Source organism: Orycteropus afer, unplaced genomic scaffold, assembly GCF_000298275.1.
Source record: "Orycteropus afer afer isolate SDZICR_OR568_19922 unplaced genomic scaffold, OryAfe1.0 scaffold00139, whole genome shotgun sequence".
Classification (NCBI taxonomy): domain Eukaryota; kingdom Metazoa; phylum Chordata; class Mammalia; order Tubulidentata; family Orycteropodidae; genus Orycteropus; species Orycteropus afer.
The window spans coordinates 1,537,929-1,564,768 of NW_006921726.1; the positions used below are offsets into that span (position 1 = coordinate 1,537,929).

The following is a 26,840-nucleotide window of genomic DNA, read 5'->3' on the forward strand; positions in this document are numbered from 1 at the left end:
CCTGGGCAACCTACTTCCATAATGATACTGCTTTAGAAACCCAAGGAAGGGTCACTAATTTTTCTCTTTTAGATTTTTATATATACCATCCCATTTCCTTCTTGCTTGCATAGTTTCTGCTGAGGAATCAGAGCTTCTTCTTATTGGTTGTCCTTTATAAGGAACTTTTCATTTTTCCTATGCTGCTTTCAGGATTTTTTGTCTTTGGTTTTGATGAGTTTGATGACGATATGTCTTGGTGATTTTCTTTTGGGATCTATCCTATTTGGGGTTCACTGGATTTCCTGAATGGACATATTCTCATCTTTCATCATATCAGGGAAGTTTTCTTCCAACAAATCTTGAACAATTTTCTCAGTGGTTTTATTTTTCTCTTCCTGTTCTGGAATTCTGATAACACATAGGTTATTCCTTTTGATGGTATCCCACATGAACCTCAGGCTTTCTTCATTGTGTTTTGTTCTTTTTTCTGATTGATCCCTTTCCAAAAAGTATTCAGGTATTTGTCTTCAATCTCATTAATTCTGTTTTCCATTGCATCAATTCTACTCCTTTGCCCTTTCAATGTGTTATCTATTTCTGGCAAGTTAGTATTAATATTCTGGATTTCTACCCATAGATTTTGTATCATTTCTAATTTTTCATTTATTCTGTCATTTTGTTCTTGTATTTTCTTCCAAAATTGTTCTAGGGTTTTGTCTGTGTTTTCCTTAATTGTGTCAGTATTTTCCTTGATCTGTCTCTTAATTGTATCTTCATACAATTCCTAAATATAATTCTTTTGAATTCCTTATCAGGGAGTTCCAGTGCTACTGCTTCCTCAGGGATGTGTTCTGGGTCTGTTTCCTGCTCCCTTGTTTCTATCACTTTATCTTGCTTTTTTGGGTGGACTGTGATGGTCTGCCATCTCAGAGACATTGTGACATTATCGTATTTAGATCTCTGTTAACTGTTTGTGAAGAGCAGTTATGGATGAATCAAGCTCTTCTTGGTGGTCACTTATTGCTGGCCAGTTGGTGGAGAAGGAAGTAGTGGCTCTCACTTAATAGGTGAAGCTGCACGAGATGCGGGCGTAGTTGTGTCACATGGACACTGTTGCTGTCTCCCACTCAGTTAGACAAAAATAAACAACTGAGTCACCACCAAAAAAGTAAAAGCAAGTGGACAAAAAGCACACCATGTAAACACACAGGAACAATAACCAAGAAAATTAAAAAGAGAAAAACAATTCACAATAACCAGTGGAGAGGGCAACAAGAGAAAAAAGGAGATTAGGAGAATAATGAAGAAAAAAATGTGAAAAATGCAAAAAGAAGAACAAAGAATGGGGTTAACCACAAGAAAGAAAAAAATGGTAACCAGGAACAGGGACCAGAGAAAAAGCTGAAAACTAGAACCTGTGAAAGGAAGAATAAAGAATAATAATAATAATGTTAATAATAATTTTAAAACAGACAAAAACAAGCAAAGTAAAAAAAAAAAAAAAAGTCTAGGCAGGGCGGGACAGGGCACCCAGGCTCCATCTGAGCACACAGACTGGGATGGAATTCCTGCCAGCCTAGAAGGTGGGTGGGAGTGAGGGACAGCTGCACCTCCATTCACCAAGAGCATGTGGGGTATAAGAGCAACAAGGGGAATATCGCACCTTTACAGTAGTTGGTGTCTGGAATGTCCTTGTGGTTCCCAGCAAGCAGAGCCTATTCTTAAGTCCCTGGAATCTGGGAGAACGCTGTTGCTTTAAATATCCAAAATGGTCGAGTCACTTGTAAACATACAAAATAGCTGCACCCTCCAGACAGGCACAAGTCCACAGCACAGCCCACCTTTCTCTTTCCTGCTTTCCTTTTTATTCACCAGCCACCAGTGCAGTCCTCCATGCAGCTCCTGGCTAGCAGGGATGATTTTTAGGTTAATTCTTAGGTCCTAACACCATTCAGGAGCTCTGGCAGCATAGTGCCTAAGGCACTTGATTGCTAACCATAAGGTTGGTGGTTCAAACCCACCAGGCACTCCTTGGAAGGAAGATGGGGCAATCTACTTCTGTAGTGATACTGCCTCAGAAACCCAAGAAGGGGTCGTTATGAGTTGGGTCTGACTCAACAGCACATAACAACAACAAGAATAACAACACCACTCAGCAATATCCAAGCTGTCTGTGCTGTCAGGATCACCTACAGACCATTGCTCTGTATGTCTCCTTTTTTGGTGTTTTCAGGCAAGTTCTTCTATTAGTTGGAGTTTAGTCCACTTCCATATCCTTCCCTTCAAAGCTCAGGGCTCCAGGATTATCTTCTGTATCTGTGTTAACTGGTTCCCCTTTTCTTTGTTGAAGAGGGTCTGTGCAGCACCATCTTACCAGAATCCTCAACCATGATTTCTTAAATATAATATCAAAAACATGAGCAACAAAAGACAGCATAGGTAAGCTTGACTTTATCAAAATAATAAAATTTCATTTATCAAAGAACTTTATCAAGAAAGTGAACAGAATATCTACTGAATGGGAGAAAATATTTGGAAACCACGTATCTGACAAGGGTTTGACATTCAGAATATATTAAGAACTCTACATATCAACAAGAAAAAGACAGACAACCTCAAAAAAAATTAAAATGAATGGAGGACTTGAATAGACATTTCATTAAAGACAGACAGACAACTGGCCAACAAGCACATGAAACAATGGTCAGCATCATGATTCTTTAACCAAACCAAAAAACAAACCCATTGCCCTTGAGTCAATTCTGACTCATAGTGAGACCCTAAGTTACTCTGTAGAACTGTACCATACCATTTCCAAGGCTATAATCTTTGTAGAGGCAGACTGTCATATCTTTCTCCCATATAGTGGCTGGTGGGTTTGAACCACCAACCTTTAGGTTAGCAGCCATGTGCTCAACCACTGTGCCATGAAGGTGCCTTCATTAGTCATTAGGGAAATACAAATCTAAACCACAACCCCTTCTACATGAACTGCTGAATGTAAAAGAAATCTGCTTTGTAAAATGTCACTGAAATCACAATAAAAATTTAATGAATAAATAAACCACAACTCCTTCTAGCCCAACAGTATCTATAATCTGAAAACAAGAAATGTTGGTGTGGATATGAAGAAACTAGCCATCATCCACTTCTAGTGAGACTGTAAAATGGTGCAGCCACTGCGGTAAATGGTTTCACAGTTACTCAAAAAGCTAAACCCAGTATTACCATATGACCCATCAATTCTACTCCTAGGTATATAACAAAAGAAACCGAAAACAGATACTCAAACAGCAATGCTCACTGAAGTATATTATTCACAACAGCTAAAAGGTGGAAACAACCAAACTATTATCAGCAAATGGACAAATAAAATGTGATATATACATACAGTAGAATATTACTTAGCCATAAAGAGAAATGAAATTCTCATACATGACATAGATGAACCTTGAAAATATTATGCTGAGTGAAGTCAGTCAGACACAAAAGGACAAATATTGGCTGATTCCACTTAAGTGAAATATCTAGAATATGTAAGTGCATAGAAATCAAAATTTATTAGTGGTTACCAGAGGCAGGTGGGAGGTAGAAATGGGTGGTACTACTAAGTGGACAATGAGTTTCTGTTAAAGGTAATGAAAAAAAGTGTAATAAATATTTGTATAACATAGTGAATACAATTAATGTCACTAAATTTACACATTTAAACAGTTAAAATGGCAAAAGCCTTTGTGTGTGTGAACGTATATATATAACATTTTATTTATATACAAATTTATATATTGTTTGTCTGCCAGTCATGCTTTTAGTATTTATTTGAATGATTTTCTTTTCATTAAAAATTATATTCCATGAGAAAAGCAGCCAGTTTAGCATGAAACTCAATCCCAAAAGTGCTTTCCTTGAGGCAACCACCATACTCTAGTATACAGCTTAAAAGCTTTATAAATACTTCCCATCTCACTATACAGAATATTAAAGAGACACGTACTCAAGGGTCAGGATTTATTACAACTAGTAAGTTTTACTGGTTCATCACAGACATTTTTAAGTAAAATTGTAAATTTTTTAAATTGTTTAGAGATGATTAATACATTGACTACTAGCAGTTCAGGGTTCCATCATGGTGTCAATACTACCAGAAGCTCTTTATAGTTTAAATGCAATCCCTATCAAAATTTCAACAGCTTTCTTTGCAGAAGTGGAAAAGTCAATCCTCAAATTTACACAGAATTGCGAGTAGCCCTAAATGCCAAAGTAATGGTTAAAAAGAACAAAGTAGGAGCATTAAACAGTTTTAACATCATTGTTTGATACTATTCATACAAGGGTGAATAGAGAGAAAATAAGCAAATAACATCTTAATATTTTTAAGAAAACAGTTCTGACCTCAAAGAACCCTCAAAAGGACTGTGCAGCCTTTGAGAACTGCTACATTTGAAATTTCTTGGTAAAGAATTTAAATAATCTTATACTCCCTCATTTTTAGTATTTATCTCATATAATCTTTCTCTCTGAAAAAGTTTTTTAAAAACTTTAGTATTCCAAATCAATTCATTCGACATGATCAACTGAGTTCCATCTAAAAATTTCAACTCACACTCCAAATTGTTTATAATTATCAGTCTACAGTAATTCAAAGTGCTGAATCCCAACTACAAATAGAAACTTTCTTTAATTCTTGGGCAATATATAGAGAACAGTCAATCTGTGACCAAAAAACTTAGCATGCCTTTTACAGGTCAACATAATAATTTAAAACAGCCGATAACAAAAATCTTCTCTAAAACCCAAACTTTGAAGTTCAAAGAAATTGTATGTAAAGATAAGCAAAGAATTCACCACTCCTGATATACTCACTTTCTGTTTATGCTGCTGCAACAGGTTGTCAAGATTGTGTCGCCTTTTATAGTTAAAATAGAAGTTTTTACACTGAGCTTCACTTTTGGTTCCTACCATTTTGGCAATTGCTGCCCAGTTACGACCATGTTCGACTAGACCTATATTTTAAAAACAGACCAAACATTAATTGAACAGTCACCTGATAAAATAAAAAAGAGAAATAATAAAATCATTGTATGCACAAACATTAACAATGAAAGTGTGATTTCAATTACTCATTTACATATTTCAATACTTCTTGAAATACTTAGTAATATCGATACTCACTCACAGCTTTATATTATTCCCAAAAATTTAAAACGTGCTCATTAATGCAAAGGCTCAATTCTATCCTTGTTATTATAGAACAATGCTGGATACATAAAAATAGTTCAAACACTGATACACTGAGTGACCAAGTACTTTTATTTCAGATCCTCAGAGACTGTGTATCAATACAAACTTAACAAGGTAATCAAATATAAATGATTAACACAAAATAGAGATGTAAGACTCAGTAATAGAAAATGCTTTATTATTAACACTTATCATCACTCAATATATAAGCAAGAAATGTCCTCAAAAAATTTAACCAGATCTAAAAAAAAAACAAAACCCTGTTGTGCAGACAGGCAAAATGATCAGGAATAGTAAGCAAAAGAGACTATACCCATGACCATATATATAAGTGTGTCAGATGATATTTCTACATATGTATTTGTATGTGCTATAGGAATGTCCATATATATAATAGAGGTGACAGGAGGTGGAAGTTATGGTAACTTCTCAGCTACAGCCAAACACCTTGAGGGAGTGAGTTGCTGGGCCTGTGGGCTCAGGACCATGGTCATGTGGGACATCAAGCTCAACTGGTATACCATACTACACAAGAACGCTGTTCCACACCCTATTTTGGTGAGTACCAACTAGGGTCTTAAAAGCTTGTGAGCAGCCATCTAAGATTAACAATTGATTTCCCCTTGTCCACAGTAAAGAAAAGTGAAGAAAATCAAAGATTCATGGAAACAATCAGTCAAAGGAACAAGTGGACCATGGGAATCTCAGCCTACATGACCCTGAGACCAGAAGAACTAGATGGTGCCTGGCCACTGCCAACTACTCAGAAAGGAATCAAAATGGGTGATCTTGGATACAGTGGGAGAAAAATGTAGAACAAAACTCAAAATCATAAAAAGATCAGGCTGACTGATCTGATAGAGACTGGTAAACTCCTCCAAGACTATAGCCCCTGGTGACTCTTCAGGCCTGAAACTAAACTCACCCCTATGGTTTAACTTTCAGCCAAACAATAGACAGACCTATGAGGTGAACAACTCCTTAAAACAATCAACAATGGGAGATCAGGAAGGCAACATTTACGCAGGTAGGTAGCTCAGAGGACAGGAATGCATAGAAAAGAAGGGCACAGGAAAAAGTAACCACAGGGAAGAAGTGGGAAGAGAGCTGTTACACTGTGGGGATTGTAATGAATGTCACAAAACAAAATGTGTATGTACTGTTGAATGGAAAACGAATTTGCTCTGTAAACTTTCATATAAATCACAAATAAATAACCCTATTGTAACACAATGCCTCACAAGAACTTAGGCAATCTGACAGTTTTCTAACCAAATACCACACATATGCATACACAGACATGTGTTGGTGTGCAAGGAATATTAGTATATAAATGCATAGACACACATTTAGAGAGAGTGATATAAAGACATACATTAAAAAAACAGGTATATCAAAATAGTAATTTCTAGTACAAATTTGATGATTTATAGGGAGACATTTGTTTTTCAAGGTAATATAAATAGGTTCTTTAATAATGAGGGAGCTCTGCTGGTATAGTGACTAAGGCATTTGACTGCTAACCAGAAGGCTAGCGGTTCAAACCCACCAGCCACTCCTCGGAAGGACTAATGATAACTGGAAGATCACAACCACTTCTTGCCTGATAAATGAACAGGATATGAAAAGAGTGATGACAAACAGTCAAATGTAGGTATTATTTACCTTAAAGAGATCACTCTGTAACATAGGTTAATATCTACCTACTTTACCATGACATTTTGATGATCAGATGAGACTATGAATGCCTTAAGAAGTTATATATATTTAACATTTACTAATCTTTGTAAAGGAGGGAGCTCTGGTAGCATAGTGGCTAAGACACTTGCCTGCTAACCAGACGGCTGGCGGTTCAAACCCACCAGCCACTCCTCGGAAGGAAGGTTGGGCAATCCTACTTCCGTAGTGATACTGCCTCGGAAACCCAAGGAGGGGTCCGCTATGAGTCGGGGCCGACTTGACGGCACATAACAACAACAACAACAACAATCTTTGTAAATAAACTTATTTATTTTGAAGACACCACTCTTTTAAAATGCTTTACTTTTGGTTAAAATGTTACATTATCAATGATTTTAAAATGTATCACTGATTATCTGCTAAGGACGTAGAACTCTGAACTGTGTCACTGAAAATTCAAATTATTTATACTAAATAATTTCTCTTTAGAATTATAAATATTAACTGCAAAAAAGTTAGCTATCTCTCTCAAAACTAACTACCAACAATTTATCCAATTAAAAATTACAACTCAATTTCAAATTATACTACATTTATAAGCAACAGCAAAACACTAGGCCAATAAAGTTCCAGAATAAGACCAAGATCACACAGCTGTGAACGTGCAGAAACAGAATCCAAACTTTTGTCTGTCTGTGTATAAAGTTCATGTTCTCTCCTCTGAATCACAGTGCAATTTCTTAGTGGTTTATAATTAGATGTCCTACCAAATGCAAACTGAGAAACTATTCACCATTCTATTAAATACAACTTCTAAATAACAGAAATACGTACTCAAAATCAAAACTCCTTTCAAAACAATTTTAATAGCATATAATCACAACTACTTTGGAAAAGTGAAAATAGCCTACTTGCTCTCTAATAAAATGACATTCAAAACAATACTGTAGGTTGAATCTTAAATCCATTAAACGTGGACCCATCTTAAGGAACACTGATGTACCTCATTAGGTATCACATAATCAAAAATAAATATTTTCCTTGCTGTAAAGAAATGTTGTTAATACACTCACCAATTTAGCACGTGTCACTTGTACAATTTCAAATATAATTTTTAAGCTTACTTCTAAATTCTATTTATCTCTTTGGAAGAGTTTTTAAATTTAAAAATAAAAAAGTTAGCTCCATTTCACATGTTACTAATAACCTTTAAAAAACCTAAAGCATAAACTACTATAATTTACCTTTTTTAGCAACTTCCATTTCTTCCTCTGTCCATCGAGAGGTCTCCACAGGCTCTGCAGAAACTGAAATAAAAAGAGAGAACCCATTAGGCAAGAGAAAAATAAAGTACCAACCATATAATCCATAACTTATTTATCTGACATAAACCCTATTTAAACCATTTGGTAGAAGATGACTTTGGAAATATGACATTATTAAGTCTCTCTCTCACCAAACTAGAGGGGAAAATTAAACACTTTTCAGTTGTCATGATCTTTGTCAATGTTCTTTAATGTTTGATCTGTGTCTATGTGTTTTAAAACTTTTAACTTATTTTCTAGAAAGTATCCCCTCAACTAGTACCTTCCTACTTAGATCTGTAACTGTCCTCTTCTCCTTTTGAGCAATTTCAAAGGAATATGCATAAACAAATTTTCTTTTGTTCTTTGAACCCCTATCTCCTCCTAACTCTTACAAGCCCTTGTGTGCATCCCTCGATACTTGACATCATGGTCTGAACACATTCTCCTTACTTTAGAAAGAAAATTGAGAATATCAGGCCTGAAATGAGTTTCTTCTATCTTCCTCAACTAATAGTAACCATCATTCACCCACCACTCAAATTATTAAGAATCCTCTGCCTAATTTAACATCTCATTTAACATCACCTATCCAATGAAGGTCAATTCTAATCTTCTGAATCCATCCCTTCCTCATTTTGGCCACTACACTCATAATGATGCCCTTCTAGCTGATCCTTGTACCTCCAGACTTACCCACTCTAATCTGACCTCCACAATTGTTGCCAGAATTATTTTTCTAAAATACAAATCTAATCATAGCCCTCCTCTACTTAAAAAAACGTTATAAATATCCCACTTTATAAGCAAAGTAGTTTTAAGTTTAAACAAGACACAATATGATCTTGTCCCAGCCTATCTTTTCATCTCTTATCTAGTTATTTCTCCTCACATCATTCTTGCCATTCTCAGAACTTCCATTTTTTTGCACACTTGACATTATAGTAAAATTGGTACCACCGAGCCACTGATGCTAGTCCTCATCGCTAGTATATTCTTTTTACAAACTAATAAGACAATACTTAGTAAGAGGGGGGAAAAAAGTTTGGACTGGTATTCCCGCACCTAAAAATTTATTCCTATGAAAAAAATTGACCAGAAAGAAAAGTCTATGTGAATAAAGATTATTTTCATTATAGTGCTATCCATTTAGCTTGAGGGAAGCAACTGATTCATTCAAAAATAAATCATGCTTCAGTAACACAATGCATGTTTCAAAGACATTAAAATATAAACCAAAACCAAACTCACTGCCATCACGTCAATTCTGACTCATAGTGACCCTAGGACAGAGCAGAATTGCCCCATAGGATTTCCAACTATAAATCTTTACGGGAGCAGACTGCCACATCTTTCGTTTGTGGAGCAGCTGGTGGGTTCGAACCACCCACCTTTCAGCTAGCAGCCAAGTACTTTAACCACCTCGCAAACAGGGTTTCTATTAAAATACAAAACTGAAGATTATCTAAAAACTAGAAACTATTTGGATACATGGCCAAACTGAAACATCAGAAAAGAAAGTAATATGCACACTAGGATTACAATTACATAAAAAGAAAATTAGCTGTACCAGGATGGCACCAACGTGGATGATATTCTATTCTCAAATACTTTGATAAGAAAATTTAAAAATTTTAAAGACCAGACTTTAGGATTACATATAGGTTATCAATGTTACAAGCTCCTGTGCTACCCCAACACTGAAACAGCATCCCAGCCTGTTCACTAACATCTCCTCCACTTACTGGGTTCTGGTGGTGGTGGCAGAGGAGGCGGAGGCTCTTCAGTGGCAGCTGCAGCTGCAGCACTGGCAGCTGCGGCTTCGTTTGTCATGGACCTGGTGATCCGTCCCTTACGACGGCCCTGACTGTTGGCAGTCTTTCGTCCCCGGGGTGTGGCCTGCTCTCTTTCCTCAGTTTCTTCTGTTGTATTTTCTGTCTTGTCCCTTTCCTTCGTATTTTCTCTGGGAACAAAAGGTAAATGAACACTTTGTGACTAAAAGTATGCATACATTAAAGAAAGTTATTAACTTTGCAAAAATAAAATTCTTTAAATAGAAATCTAATTGCCTGGTCTTTAAGTTACTTCAAAAAAATTTATGTAAAGTGTATTGGACCCCAATTTTGAAAAGCTTTTTGACTGGCTCAAATTAAGGTATTTCACAAAGGCCTGTTTTACACAATAAAGCATTTAAATTTAAACAAATTTCAAATCTACTGACTTAGACACCAAAATATTCTACGTGGAAGTAATAAATATCAACAGAAAGACCCCAAGACCTGAGATCTGGAAACAGTCGGAGTGCACGAAAATGCGAGAGTCTAGGTTTTTTTGCCTATGTTCAGTCACTGTTATCAGCCTGACATAAGTTCTCTCATTTGTGAAATGAAGAGGATGAGACAGACGATCTGCAAGATAGACACCCTTTTGTAGTAATAACTCACAATACTGTTTTTATGAAACCTACCTCAAGATTCTAAACCACCTCTGATACTAATTATGTGCAAACTAGGCTGTATGGTTAGAATAAAGCTCTGGAGCCAGGCTGCAGAGCTCTACGTTTGTCAACCATGTGATGACCCAGGGGAACTTCATCACATTCAAAGGTCTTCATTTCCTAATCTGCAAGATGAGGATAATGATAGAATATTTCACAGGACTGTCACATGGAGTAAATTTGAGCTCTTTACAAAGAAAGCATCATCCACATTTGCTATAGCTAAGACTAATAATCTCTCTCTGTTTTAAGTACACATCATAGTCCCAGCACTTGGGAAAAGCTCAATAAATGGTAGTTACTACTGACAGCAATGGTACTACAAGTGATACTGGAAGATCATTCTCTGTACTGTTTACCTCTAAGGGTTGTCATATATAAAATTAAGGTACTTAATGTACACTTTTAAAATAGAATGGATAGATGGCAATATTCAAAGACTCAACTATCCTTGCTTAATGGAAGATGTTATAATCAAATTTTATCTACTTTAAGTAAACTGTTTGACAGTTTCCAAGTTACAGTTTCCTCCCAAAACAAAAAACACATCAATAGTTCTTTCCTTTTCATTTCGAAATTACCCTTGAAATTACTGTGAAACTTTCTCTTCACTTCTTCATTCCCACACAAAACTATCTTCTACTATCCAGCCTCCTGTTAAAAATGTTTTGTCAAAAATTACCAGTGACTTCCAAACTGCAAAATCAAATGACCTTTTCTCAATCCTCACCCCATCAATCTTTCTGTTGCAATTTACACTGTATATAATTACTTTTACATCTTTCTCAACTTCGCTTTCAGGACTTCATATTTTCCTAATACACCTACTGCTACTCTGGTCTCTCTTGGACATTGCCTTTCTCCTCTCACCTTTTTTTTTTTTTTTTTAAATATAGGGATTTCCCAAGATCCATCATGGCCTTAGAGCTTTGTGAGGTCATCCACTCATGTCAATATCAATTCTACTGCAGTAACCCCCCAATATGTATCTTTAAACCCATCTCATTCCCTAAGATCCAGACTTATCTTCCTTGCTGAAACAGCCACCTGGATTACACATCAGTACAAACTCAACATACCCAAAAAAATACTCATCTCCACCACCCTGCTTCTTGCTTCACCTCTTTCTCTGTCCAATTACTATTAACAGTACCATCATGTTCATAATCACACAAGTTTACATGTTCAGTACCATCTTTAGCTCTCTCCCTTTTCCTTTACTTCCTTCATGTGAATTTTATGCAAAGTTTCGATCACTTCACTCAGTAATATTTCTCCCACTAATACAACCACCTTATTTATACTACAACTATATCTATTCAGTCCCTTAGTACCCTAATACTTGTATTTTACAACATCTATTGGCTGTGTCCCCAAACCCTTTATCTCTAATCTATCCATTACTATACTTAAATGGATCATATTTTTTTGCAGGACAACTTTGGCAATAAACTATTCAATCCATTTTAATCCACACCTATTTCCAAATAGACCAACACAGCCTATAAAATGAAGTCTAACACTTCAGTTTTTCATTAAGGCCCTATAAAATCTAACCCCTAATCTAGCTTTCACTTCTATTCTTCAGGCATCCTATGTTCCAATCTAATGGAATCATTTGCCATTTCTCAAAGTAGCACATCTATTCATGTTGTTCCCGCCTACCCTATCCAAATTAAAAATTAACTGCTGCATCAAGTATTCTAGACAGATGTAACCTCAAACTTTTCTCAATCTGCCAACTTCATTGGTTCTGCTCATTTCTTACTCCCAGGCTTTTTAAAATAGTACTTGAACCTTGCCTGTTCTCCCTATTACTGATGCTAGTACATATCTTATGCTCTTTTGCAACGTCAGTTAGATCTGCCTCACATAGGTAATAAATAAATGTCCGTACGTTAAATTGGAAATTTTCAGAAAAAAGTTAAACCAAGGTATGGTTATATCCATACAAGGAGAACCACTGACTACATGGAAGTATAAATACCTAACTTGAGCAAGTGAAAAACATTTTTTAACTATTATTACTTTATAAATAGCATCCAAAAGTATACAATTAGAAAGGCATGAGTATTCAACTCTTTTACAAATACTGGTTAGTGTCTTAGGCTGCTTTAGTTGTCACAAATTAGGTAAAAAGTAAGTATTTCCAAGAATATCACAGAAATAACACAATAAATATTAAGAACAAACTATTGATACATTCAACAATCTGGATACATTTCAAAAGTATATAAAAGAAGCCAGACATAAAAGACTACATTCTGCATGATTCCATTGACATGAAACTCTAGAAAAGAAAAAACAGATTAATGGTTGCCAGAGGGTAGAAATGGGGAAAGGGGAGACTGATAACAAAAGAGCATAAGAGAACTTTTTGGGGTGACGGAAATGTTCTATATAATGATTGTGGTAATGGTTGCACATGTATATACACTTGTCAAAATGCATTAACATGTATAGTTAAAATTGGTGAAATTTATTATCTGTAAATTATACCTCCATGAAGCTGATCTTTGAAGAAAAATAATCAGCTCAGCTGAGCACCTCCCCACCTGCCCTAATATATATACAAAAACATTAACAGTAGCTATCTCTGAGCAGTAGAATCATGAGTTAATTTTCTTTATATGTTGCTTTATTTTCCTAATTTTCTATAATGGACAAAAATTATTTTTATAACCAGGAAAACAACAATAAACAAAACAGAAACTCTATTTTCTATGAAAAAACTCAACTAATAAAGCTAGAATATAAGTATTATACAAATCAAACTCTTTTACTTATCAGCATTAAAACACTACCTAAAGTATACTTCTTCAAGTTCAAAATAAGATCATGAAGAACCTTCCAAATCAAAGATTAAATTATGTGCAATATATGGTAGCAATAAAAATAAAACCTCACTGCTGTCGGATCCAACTCACAGCAACCCCTCCTTGAGTTTCCGAGGCGGTATCACTATGGAAGTAGAGGGCCCAATCTTCTTTCCGAGGACTGGTTAGTGGGTTTGAACCGCTAGTCTTCTGGTTAGCAGTCAAATGCCTTAGGCACTATGCCACCAGAGCTCCTATCCTAGCAGTAAGTGTATATTATTATACATTTATAGCCTTTCCCTTCTGAAAATTAATATCTTATGTCTGACAAGTAAGTCCATTAAACCAAAATTTTGTTTTTTGGAATATTCCACCCCTTAATAATGGCAAATACCTATTAGATGGTCAACGGACATATTCCATTTATTGTCTTATCTAAAATGTTATACTGCCAATAGATTCAATTTCATTATTTAAAAATAATTAGAATATTTGATGTTGTCTGTATTTAACTCACTTAGAGTCTTCCTTGTCATCTTTTTCTTCTTCATCTTTCTTTTCCTCTTCCTTTTTTTCTGTTTTTTCTGCTTTATCCTCTTCTTTCTCTTCTACTTTCTCTTCTTGTGAGGGTCGGGCAATTTGCTGCTAGAAAGAGCCATCATTTGAAAAATTCAAAGGTAAAAAGAAACAGTTCCTCAAATTTTCAAATATGACAAAAACCTGTCAGAACTTTCAAAAATGATTAATTCAATAATCATCTGTAGTGTAATTTATGGTCATATATTATAAATAAATCTAATACTTTTTAAAATACTCTGTATTTATTACTTAAAAGTACACTAAAGAGGAAAAAAAAAACCCTCATGGTAATAAACATACCAGAAAGGTAAAAATGTTAAGATTTCCCTTAGAAATCTTAGGTTAGTGCTCTCTTTTTGCAATCTCCACACCCAATACGTCACTAAAGCATGTCAATTCAACCTTAAACTTTGATTATACATTTAGATTATACATAACCTATCAAACCATCCTCGAGTACTGGATACTTACCATGCTCCCAATTTTTTCACAGTGCTAAAAGAAACATCTTAATGCTTTTTACTCCTTAGCGAGAAGCATTCATTTATCATTACCGAGACTGAAGCAATTTGGAAAAATAGAACAGTAAAAAGACATAAAACACTCAAATATTTCCAAGCTTTAATTATAACTGCATAAATATGCACATGAACAAACACTGGTAAGGAAGTGATTGCTTAGGCAGTCAGATTATGGTCTCTTTCATCTCTGATGTTTCATTTGCTAACAATTTTTAGGAGAAAAAAATGAAACAAAACTTATAAATTTGTATTATCACATTTCATTCAGAAGCTAAGATTTTACAACCTAATTAGGATTAAACACCAATCATCATCATAGCACACTGCCCATGCTTACCTCCTTCCAAACCGTGAGCTTTCTCACTTTCTTGTTCACCATTCTAGACTCACTTAAACATGCCTACCACTTCAAGCCTTTGCCCAAATACCCTTTCTAACCACCATTGCCTGATAAATGCCTACATCATCTGAGATTGAGTTCACAAAATTACATCTCCTACAAGGCTTTTCTTAACTTCTACCAAGTAACTTCAGGTCCTGTGTTCCTATGTGCTCCAACATGCACTTCTACATCTGCGTGCAACATTGATCAGTGTTGCAGTGGCTCATTATCAGGGTCTGTCTGACTCACCGTGTCATAAAACCATCAAAGACAAGGACTAGATCTTAATCATCTAAGTACACACAGGTCCTAGTAGTGTTTGATAAGAATAAAAATTAAATTCCTTTATATTGGCTATCTGAAAGCTTTTTGCCCTCCCATCCAATCTTTCAAAGTGCTATGATGATATAGTGGTTAAGGAATGTGGCTGCTAACAAGAGGTCTCTGGTTCAAACCTACCAGATTTATAGCCTTGGAAACCCAATGGGGGTTGATATGAGTAAGAATCAACTCAATGGCAGTGAGTTTGGTTTGGTTTTATCTTTCATTTTCCTTGAGCCTAATGTCAATACTACCTTTTAATAACTCTCCCTGCCCTCTCAACTCTTCCTTTTACCCGACAACAGGGAGCACTCATTTGTTTTAAGTGAAATTTCCATTAATTCTTAATATATCCCAAACTTTTACCTACTGACCAAAACTAAATCTGCCTTTTTCTTTAAGATAACAAAAGCCTTATTGCTCTTTCTAAAAGACACAAATATGCTTAGCCTTCTAGACTTAGAATCCATGAAGGAAGAAAGAAGAATTTGTATCCTTTTTCTTTACTGCTACTTCCAGAGCTGAATTGTAGTATTTTAAAAATATTTCCTTTTCAAATTTCACAAAATCTACCCATGATCTCCCTTTGGAGTTACAGATTGAGCTCTTGAATATTCCCTAGCACATAGAGATGATTTTATTACACAGCTCATTATGACCTGACATTATTTTTCAGATATCAAAATGCATGCCAATGACTTTTCTAACAACCTCCTTCAATCAGTAACATCCCACACTTAAATACTTTCAAGTCATGCCAACTAAACTACACTACAGGTGAAGGCACAATCTAGACGTCATCATTATTTGGTATTGCTTCACCTCCAAGATCCTAAAATTAGAAAGTCTTCTAACTACAACCACCCATGCCTTGATCACCCACAGTTTCAACTGTTGCTGATCCTGCTCTTTGGCCTCATCATATACTACAATCCTTTACTGCATCAAATTCTCACCATCTATCAGGAAGAACTGTATCTACTATTCCACTATGACCCTTATTAAATCATTTCAATACCCTGATTTACTCATTCTATTTATCTGACTTTGCCAATTTTTAACCCTAACTGCCAGTTTCTCTTTCTTCTAAGTATTCATTACTAGAGTAAATGTAGAAATCAGGAAGACTTCCAAATGTGTATTTTCAACCATGACTCTCAAAATAAATCAAACTCACTGTCCTTGAGTCTACTCTGATTCATAGCGAACCTTACCTGGGTTTCCAAAGCTATAAAGCTTTACGGAAGCAGATTGCCTCATCTTTCTTCCATGGAGCAGCTAGTGGGCTTGAAACAGCAACCTTCTGGTTAGCAGCCAAATGCCTTATCCACTACACCACGAGAGCTCCTTATTCAACCATGACTAGGCCTGCTCTATAAGCTGGCAATGTTCTACTCAGCTCTAACTGATTCTCTGGAGCTCTGGTGTAGTGCCTAAGGCATCTGACTGCTAACCAGAAGGCTGGTGGTTAAAACCCACCAGCTACTCCTCAGAAGGAAGACTGGGCAATCTCCTTCCATAGAGATACCACCTCGGAAACCCAAGGAGAGGTCGTTATGAGTTGAATCAACTTGATGGCAGTGGATCTGGTTTGTTTTTTTTAACTGATTCCCTAGCACACTATAAAGATCTTAAGACTTCTTTCAAATGTTATTAACCCCACCTCACCACAAAGATAGCATCCATCCAACAGGGCTCTTTCATCCATCGGTAAGGATCTTTTAACACAGCGTATTAAGGACAAACCCTAACCTTTTCCTAGTAAGTGAGCTGGGTAACCCAGAAAATTATTTATAGCCCTAAGATAAGATGGACAGATATCAAACTCAGCAGAGGTAATGAAAGGTTCTCTATGTCCCCAGACTTGGATGACACATGTATTCTTATTTCTCTGATAATTTGCTGCTTCTGATGCCAATCAGAATTTCAAAAAAAGTAACTAATTCCACACATACTCTGCTGTCTGGATTCTGGCCAATAGCTGACTTCTCTCCTCTTTCCTATTGCTAAGAAGTAAAAAAGCAACTGTACCACCTGTTTAGACCAGTCAATGAGAAGAAAAGAGTCCCTTTTGAAAAACATCACTCAGTTCTGCAGAAAAGAACAGAAATCATCCAGAGAACTTGATGGGTCGCTATGGTTAGCGTCTGTAGAAGTGTGCTCTACCTCCACAGCCTCTCACAGCTCCATCTGGGCTGCATTTCGGAAACTCACATTGACTGGGCAACAGTAAGTAAAGCAAAAACCAAACCCAAACTCACTGCCATAGAGTTGATTCCGACTCATTTGCGACCCCCTTCGGATTTCTGAGGTGATAAATCTTTATGGAAGTAGACTGCCTAGTCTTCCTTTCACAGAGTGGCTGGTGGGTTTGAACTGGCAACCTTCTGATAAGCAGTCAAATGCCTTAGGTACTATGCCACCAGAGCTCCTTTGACAACAGTAAGTAGGGAGAGAATATGTGCTAGGGATGCCCAGAAGGTGTAGCCAGCAGCAACCCAGGGCCTTACTTTTGAGTGATACATATAAAGGCATACTGCAAAAGAGTACCACTGCTATTAAAGGGAGTAAGGAACCACCTCTGGTTTAAATAAGAAGCAGAAAGAATTACTTTTATTTCAGACAAATCTGTAAAGTCAAGTCAATCCACATGGTCTAGGATGGTCATTATGGGTCACATACCTTAAACCCTTTTAGCAGGCTGGCAAAGGTAGGGCAAACATACTTTTCAGTAAGAAATCTTTCTTAAGGATCCCTGATAGAGGCATTCTCTGATAGTTCCACACCAGTTCTCCCCTCTCTCTAATCCTAACACTTGACAGTCAATAAACAAACATTTCACTCTGTTAGAGAAGTTCTCATAGCATGAAGTATTTCTGTAAAACAAGCTATGGAAAATAAACGCAAGAGTGTATTATAAAACCAAATGAAAATTCAAAGGAAAACATGAAAGGTATGTATATTTCATCATGATAAATGAGAGAAAGGACTCAACTTCAGCAGGGGCTTTGAATAACGAGATCAAAGAACAGTTTATGCTGAGATTTATTACTACTATATCTAACTGAATATCATATACATTTACACTTGTTAACATGTTAAAACCTTTAGGGAAAAGATAATAGACAAACTTCTACTAAGCATACAAAGACCAAACAAAAAAAAACTCACTGAAACTGAATCAATTCTGACTCATGGTGACCCTTTAAGACAGAGAAAAACTGCCCCATAGGGTTTCCAAGGATATAAATCTTTACAGAAGCAAACTGCCTCATCTTTCTCCTGCAGAAGGGCTGGTGGGTTCGAAATGCTCATCTTTTGGTTAGCAACCAAATGCTTTAACCACTATGCCACTAAAGCTCTTTAGCAGACAAATAAATTGCAAAAAAATGAAATGAATGAATTTTAACAAGTAGTTATAAAACTCAATAACGTATTTAAGAGGAAAATGTTGTCAGTGTAAAGGAAGAGCAAGGAGAGCATGAATTCCTGTGAAAAGTAATCAAGTTTGAAATGAAAATTGGAGTTTCTAAACAATACCTGCTTCACTGTAGGTCACTACCAGGTACCACAGTAATACTATGCCCGTAGTGACAGACTTACTAGATGGGAGTTTGTTCTTACTAGTAAGTGTAGCATTTCCTAAGGGAAAGAATTCTTATTTCTAATAAAAACAGTATATATAGAAATTACTACTTGGCATATTGTTTGTAATTCTAGATCCCAAATACTAACAATGCAGAGTGGCTTTTTTGGTTTCCAGTATTTCTTTACTGTATCAGTAAACATCATAGAGAATCGCAGTCTCTTCATAGGATGAACTATAGAAATGGTTTGGGCAGTATTAAAGAGAATTTTCAGAAAAGAGTTAAAATGTTTGCCAACAATAATATCTGAACACAATTTTAACAGAAATATGAGCATCTGTCTTATCTCCCTATGACTCAAAGATTAAATCTCATTGTCAGAGTATATAACATGCAAAGTTCTTTATGGCAACAGCAGGTTATAAATCAAATCTCACAAATTTGAAATCTCTCAATTAAAAGCATATTATTCATTCATCTGCTGGTATGATGCTGGGAACTGGAGATGGGGAGAGCAATCAAACAAAAATGGAGAGGATCAACTATAAAGTTTAGTGGACCTCTATGAGTTAAGAAATAAATCAGACCTCGCAATGTGCTTATTCCAAGAAATTGTATTTATCCTGTCTGGAGAATCAATCACCATTTATTGATTACACAAACTTCTCATCACTCTGGGATTACCTAAAGTAAACCCTACTGATTCAAAATTGATTGGATGTCTCTATTCACCAGGTTAAAATCAAGACGTTCAATACACAGATTTTAAAATTCTTAATCTTACTCTGTATTTAAAAAAAAAAAAAAAAAAATTCTATACAGTGAATTTTATATCTCCAACCCAGGTCTTTTTCCTAAACTCTACTTATACATCTAACTGTCAAATTTACATCTCCAATTGGATGTCTAGTAGTTATCTGAAATGTATATATCTTGACTTTCCACCAAAACCTGTTCTTCCTTCAGTGGAACTTATCACAGTAAATGGTTAACTCCACAAAGCAAAACTTGGCATTTACCTTTGATTGCTGTCCTTCTCTCATAACCCACAACCAATATTCATCAGCAAATCCTGTTGGTCTTACCTTCAAAAATATATCCAGAAACTGACCAGTTCTCACCTCTCCCCTCTATACCCTAGTCTAAACCTCTGAGATTATTAAAACAACCTCCTAATTGGTCTCCCTGGTTCTTCTCTTGCCCCCTTGTTAATTTATTCTCAATAGAGGAGCCACAGTGACTGTTACAACCGAAATCTGATATTATTATTCTACTCAACGGCATCCCCTCTCACCGGTTATCAGCTCTAATGACATTTAGTTTTATGTAAATAGGAAGCCCCAAACTAACTAACACCAGTTAGTTTCTGAAAAACTGTCCAACTATCTGACATAAGGTAGTGAAATAAACAATTAAGAAATGGGGATAAGATTTTTTATCTTATTTTAGTCTAAGTCCATGATTTAAATCCTTCCTCTCTCAAATCCCCAATGAAATAACCAGAGAATTAGAAAACTCAGGGAAAATCTTCAAAATGATTCCTCAAAAGTTAATGTGGAAAGGATTACATTGTTGGACTACTGACCAAACTAAAAGTGAGCCCACATTGGGGCAAATACACTAAGGCTCAGGTCAGGGTGCGAGATCATATGAAAAATCTCCATTCTGCAAATGCATCCTGGGTAAGTGAGAAGGACACTATCTGTAAGGGCACGAAACCCTGATTATGTCCCACACTTAACAAGCACAAGTGTGCCATGGAGAAGAGTGAAACCATGTCCCAAATACCTTTAGGACAAAAAACAATTTATCAAAAAAGAAGACAATGACAAATGCTTCAACATAACAGAGACACACAGCTTCCTGACAGAGCTTTCTCCTCTACCAACACAAGCAATCAGCTGCTAATCTGGCAAAGGTAAGGTGTAATAAAATAACAACTTGCCCTCTTGCTTTATATAAGACTGAGAAATTTAAACAGTAACATATACAATTGCTGAAAAGAAGATGAAATCAAACTTATAAATGCTATTTTATGATTAGGAATAAAACAATTTTTTAAAAGGTGTAGCTGAATCTTGTTTAAAATCTGGATGGTCTCTAGTATCTCCAGCTAATGGGTATTTGAGGAGAAACATTTCTTTTTGAGAAGCAAAAGGAACAGTCTTGGTTCCTTTAGTGGAACAGTGTTTCCCATCTCACGGCCAATTTTCAATTTTCTCTTCAGTGAGTAAATTCTTATGATGATCGACAATCATCAGTTTCTGTGCAGCCACAAAATTATTCCCATCAATGTACAACCTTGCCCTTTTCCTCTATTTGATCCTCATCAGTCCCTCCATTCCATTTCTGTATTCTCCTTTATAAGCACATTTTATAAACAAGGATCTATTTGTACTACTGTCATTTCCTCATCTTCTATGTTCTCTTCAACTCATTTTAATCGTATTACGACCCTGTGTCAGTCCCCAACCCATGCACGTCCCAGCGTGCTTGGCTTATTCAATCTCTAGCAACATTTTACATAGGTGACCATTCTAGTCTTTGTGAAACACTCCCTATACTTTTTTGAGCATGAAATACTACTTCCAAAGGACATATAATCACATCATGTAAGGAAGTAGTGTTCTGTAGGAAACAATGACTCTAGAAAAAAACAAAAAGGTTATGGCTGTGCATAATGAGTGAACTGGGACAAATAACCTATTATCAGGTGACCAGGGCTACCAAGGAAAGAAAAGGACTAAGGCCCTGCCACACTGGAAACATGGCTGTCTGTGTAAGTAAACTGGAAGAGATTTAGGAATGCCAATAAATAGAACAAAGCTGTCACAGTTCGTGCGTGCAAATGCACACTGCAATATCTATCTGGATGATGGCATTATCTCAACAGCCTCAAAGGTGATGTACACCTAACCTGTGATAGCTGCATATTAGTTATTTTGGGAAAAACAGCTTTTAAAGTACTGAATTTTAACTGTGAAAATATAAACTGCACTGTATTATAAACTACCTTTTTAGGTAAAGTACTTTCCAAGAATTAGTAAAATATTAAATTCTAAAAAAGTACAAGGTCTCAGGTCTTAAACAATCCTGTACTACAAGAAAAACCAAACCTGTTGCCATCGAGTAAATACCAAGTAATAGTGATCCTAAAGGACAGAGTAGAACTGCCCCATATGGTTTCCAAGGCTGTAAATCTTTATGGAAACAGACAGCCACATTTTTCTCATCTGCAGCAGCTGGGGCTTCAAACAGCTACCTTTTTGGTTACCAGCCTAATGTTTAACCACTGCACTACCAGGGTTCCTGGTATGGTATTTATCCACTGTATTTCTGTTCCTTATCCTCCTTGGTCCTTCCTCAGATAAAAGGGTTGGTACAGATGGTATATTAGGTTAAGGTATCAAAAGTGTCACATTTAATTATTACAGTTAACAATGAAATAAATTAATGTGATCCAGGTGATGAAAAAGTATAGCAGTTTTATCATTAATTTGATCACACTAGAAACTTAAGATATATCAAAACAGAAAACACATTACACTGAATTATAGTAACTTTAAAATAATCACATTGTTGTGTTGTTGTTATGTGCTGTCGAGTCGGATCCGACTCACAGCAACCCCTCCTTGGGTTTCCAAGGCAGTATCACTACGGAAGTAGATTGCCCCATCTTCCTTCTGAGGAATGGCTGGTGGGTTTAAACCGCCAGCCTTCAGGTTAGCAGTCAAATGCCTTACATACTACGCTACCAGAGCTCCGTAAAATAATTGTAACTTATTAATAAAATCCTCACTAAAAGAAATGCTGATCTCTAAAGTATACATTATTAAATACAAAGCTCCTGTTATATTCTTTTCTTCACATTTCACCATAAAGTGATGGAACACACCTGATTTCTTCCTCTGCGTTTTCCATAATTCCTTCTTACTAGAGCTTTATAATTTTCATTTTTCTTGGTCAAGTAGTAATATAAAACACAATCAGAAACACTCTGAAAGGAAAAAAAAATTTTTTTGAGGATCCAGTGACATAAAATTTGTAAAATATGAAATAAAGCTTTCAAGGAAAATTTCTAGATATTGCTAAGCATAGAAGAGAAACAAATACAGCAACATTTTAAGGCATATCCAGGCTGAAAAAATTACATAGATTATATTTGCTCTTTAAAGATTAGTTACTGTTATCAATCCTAATTAAGTAAAAGATATTAGAAACTATCAAAAACACTTTTCTTATTAACTTGTAACTAAATTCCCTTTCCTACTACATACAAATGTAAACATTCAACATGTTTCTTTAAGTATTTTGTTCCAAAACATTGAAATTAATCCTTTGTTTAAAAAAATTCAGGGGAAATCAGGACTGACATTTTAATTAGAAATTTAATGAGGTTCAAAAAGCATTGTAAGGTAATCTTTGTGTTTTTAGGGAAATATAAAATCAAGTCATTTTTCATTAAACATGAAAATTAGTTCTGTTTTCTATGCTTAGGATTTCTGCTATAATTCATTTCAATATCATTATCTCCATCAGATGAGAATCTTTTCTGTACCTAATCCTTTGCAAATCTGTCCTATTTAACAACTTCTGTATGTAGGCTAAAGAACAAAAATCTCAAAGTAGCAACCACCAAAAACCTATAAACATTTTCAAAGTAAATCAATTCTTACCTTCCTCTCCAAGTAGGATGCAATTAGTCCAAAGTTCTTTGGATGCTGGATAAACCTGAGTTTAAAAATATATACAGATATATATAATTGAATAATATAAAAAGAAAATTCAAAGAATAAAAACCTTGGGAATAAAAATATGAACAGTTTATCCCAGTGATTCCTGTCAATCTGAGAAACAACTGCAGAATCAGGAGACATTTTTAAAGGGCACATATGCCTAAGTACCACTCACCAAGAACTGACTTGGTCATTCTATGATAGAAAACAGAAATCTGTGCTTTTAAAAAGACCCCTAATTACCAGAGGTGGCAAGGGGAGAGGGGTGGAATTATTGCTTATAGAGTACTGAATTTCAATTTACAGTATTACAGTGACTGAAAAATAGCAATGATTAAGGATAGGGACACACAGCAATTACTGTAACTGCTGTCAAAAAGTTGTACACTTGTAAAACGTTAAACTGCCAAAGGTTGTGTAATAGATATATTTACAAGAAGAAACAGTAGCTGTTGAGGCTGCTTATGAACCACCAAACACCTCATGGAATTTGGTTTCTTAGTTTGGAGGTGTTGGGTCATGGTTTCATGGGACATTCCAGTTAACTAGCCTAATAAATGCTTCTATTCTACCTCCTAGTTCACTGTGTAGTGCCTGGGGTTTGAAAAGCTTACAAACACCCCCATTCAAGGTGATCTCTATCCACCTGGAATAACAGAGGATTAAGGAACAGGAGTAGGAAATGGATGTGTAGCCATTTGCCTCCACAGATAACTGCCACCTCTGCCCTGAGACCAGAAGAACAGAATAGTGCCTGGCTACCACTACTAAACATTTCAATCAAAGATGCTATGGAAGAATCCTGATCAAAGGGGGAAAATACAGAACAGAATTTCAAATTCTCAAAGACTCTAGACTTTTTGGAGCCCCTGAGGCTAGATGAACCCATGAAACTACCATCCTGAGATCATCTTTAAATTTCAAAATATCCCCTGAAGTCTAACAAAACCAAACAATAGTTTAACTAGTAAAGAATGTCTGCTTTGACATTGTTCCACCTCCTACTTTAGCAAGTAGCAAATGAGATCTTAAAAGCTAGCAAGCTGCCATCTAGATGCAACGATGGGTCTCTCCTCATCCAGAGCAAAGAAGAATGAAGAAAACCAAAATTCATGGAAACAATTATTCCTAGCAACTGGTACACCATCCGATCTGCAGCCTATTCAACTATGAGACCAGAAGAACTAAATGGTGCCCAGCTACCACTGTCATCCACTTGGAAGGGGATCTATATAGAAGACCCTTGATAGAGAGGGAGAACAATGTGGAACAAAACTCAAAAACATCTGGAGGGAAAAAAAAAAAAAGCTGGGGACCAGGCTTGCTGGTTTGATAGAGCCTGATGGAACCACTGAGACTATGGCCCCTAGCTGCCTTTCAGGTCTGGAATTGAACCCATACCTGTGGCTTCCAGCCAAACAAAAGACAGGCATATGAGTTGAACATTTACCTCAAGTAGATACACGCCTTGGAGAGAACAATCATGGGAGAAAGAAGGGCTGCTTATGCACAGGGAGACAGCTCAGGGGGCAGGAGTGTATGGAGGGATGGACACTGGGAAGAGGTAACTATGGGGAGGAAGTGGGAGGGGAGCTGTTGCATTGTGGTAAACTGTGGTCAATGACATGAGACAAAGTATATGTGAACTGCTGTATGGAAAGTGAATTTGCTCTGTAAATCTTCACCCAAATCACGATAAAAAAAAATAAAAAAAAAAAGAAGAAGAATGTCAGCTTTGAGCATTGGCCACTTTTAAAATCTATCTGTATGACATCATATTAAAAACAGCAACTCAAAAGATTAGAGAGGGACCATATGGGAGAGTAAGTTTAATAGGAGAGAAAGGAAGGTGAAAATGGTTGCACAACTAGAAGAATGTAATCACAGTCATGGAAATGTACATGAAGAAACCGTTGAACTAGTTTATGTTTTGCTATGTATATTCTTAACATAACAAAAATAAAATAATAAAAAGGGAAAAACTCCCCCAGGTGATGTGAGCACCACCCAAATTTGAGAATCTCTCTGAATCTAACTCTATAATCTCAGATCCTGTTACCTGGATTCTCTCTTACAAATTTATGAGATCACATTAAATCTATATTCTCTATTTTCTACAATATCCATTCAAATGCCAAAATGAGGCCAAGTTTTTGTGGAAACAGTTTAAACTCTAAGTAAATGTCAATATGTTTTGGCTAATTTATGTAAATTATAAGACAAAAATTTAAAATTTAAATTACTTGTCTTTAAAGATCTCCTTCTCATGGTCAGTCCAAACATTCATAAACTGCCTATCTTTATAGACCTTCATTGGGTCCTCCATAAGTCCATTCATGTTAATGAACTTGACCCGCCTTTGTTCTGCATCAAACATCATAGGTGGGATTACAGAGAGCTGCCGCATTTGTTTCTCATTATTCTGCAAAAAAAGAAATGCAATTTACTTAGAATAAAATTTAAATCAGGAGTATAAATAGGGCCATAAACCAAATGTCTTAATATACACGAAAAAAATCCCACACATGTTGTTTCTTCATAACAGCAGTAAACATCACAGTGCCTAACATACAGTAATCATTTATATATCTAATAAATATCACTGAATGAATTATAGAAGCAAAGTATGCATCATTTTTTTCAATGCACTCCAATTCTAGAATTTTTAATTTCCTGATTTAAATGAAGCTGGTACTTAAGATAATGGAATTTTAGACTTAGAAGACAGTCATCAAGCTCACTGAGGTAGTGATCTTATGAAGCATGTAATTATCACACAGTCTTATTTAAAATCACTTTAAAGAATAACAAATCTTAGTATCATTTTAGAGAACATTAAATAGAAAGATAAGCAAACAAGCACCACAATCTTAAAATAAGTGTAAATTGATTAAACTAAACTCCCTCATTAAGTATTTCTTGCAATTTTATAGTTTTTTCCATTCGTAATTTAAGATTGTTCTCCTTAGCACTGGTTTCAACTTTGTTACATCTACACATTTCATTTTTTCCAACTGTTTAATTTAGAAAGTTTACAAGCATAAACTTCCACGAAAAAAAACTTTTACCAAAATTACAAGTCTCTACCAAATACAAGGGGAGCTCTGGTAGCATAGTGGCTAAGACACTTGCCTGCTAACCAGACGGCTGGCGGTTCAAACCCACCAGCCACTCCTCGGAAGGAAGGTTGGGCA

At 35.8% G+C, this 26,840-nt stretch overlaps 1 protein-coding gene across 1 annotated transcript in view; it reads right to left on the reverse strand.

The window, feature by feature from the left end:
* Positions 1-26,840, reverse strand: part of NCOR1 (nuclear receptor corepressor 1) — a 308,055-nt gene that overhangs the window by 189,035 nt on the left and 92,180 nt on the right. The window contains exons 12-18 of the mRNA XM_042781622.1: positions 25,890-26,068; positions 23,587-23,641; positions 22,806-22,907; positions 14,038-14,165; positions 9,953-10,170; positions 8,148-8,210; positions 4,846-4,985 (exon numbers count right to left, since the gene is read on the reverse strand). Coding sequence (XP_042637556.1) covers positions 4,846-4,985; positions 8,148-8,210; positions 9,953-10,170; positions 14,038-14,165; positions 22,806-22,907; positions 23,587-23,641; positions 25,890-26,068 — 885 coding nt within the window. The remainder of the gene's footprint in view (positions 1-4,845; positions 4,986-8,147; positions 8,211-9,952; positions 10,171-14,037; positions 14,166-22,805; positions 22,908-23,586; positions 23,642-25,889; positions 26,069-26,840) is intronic.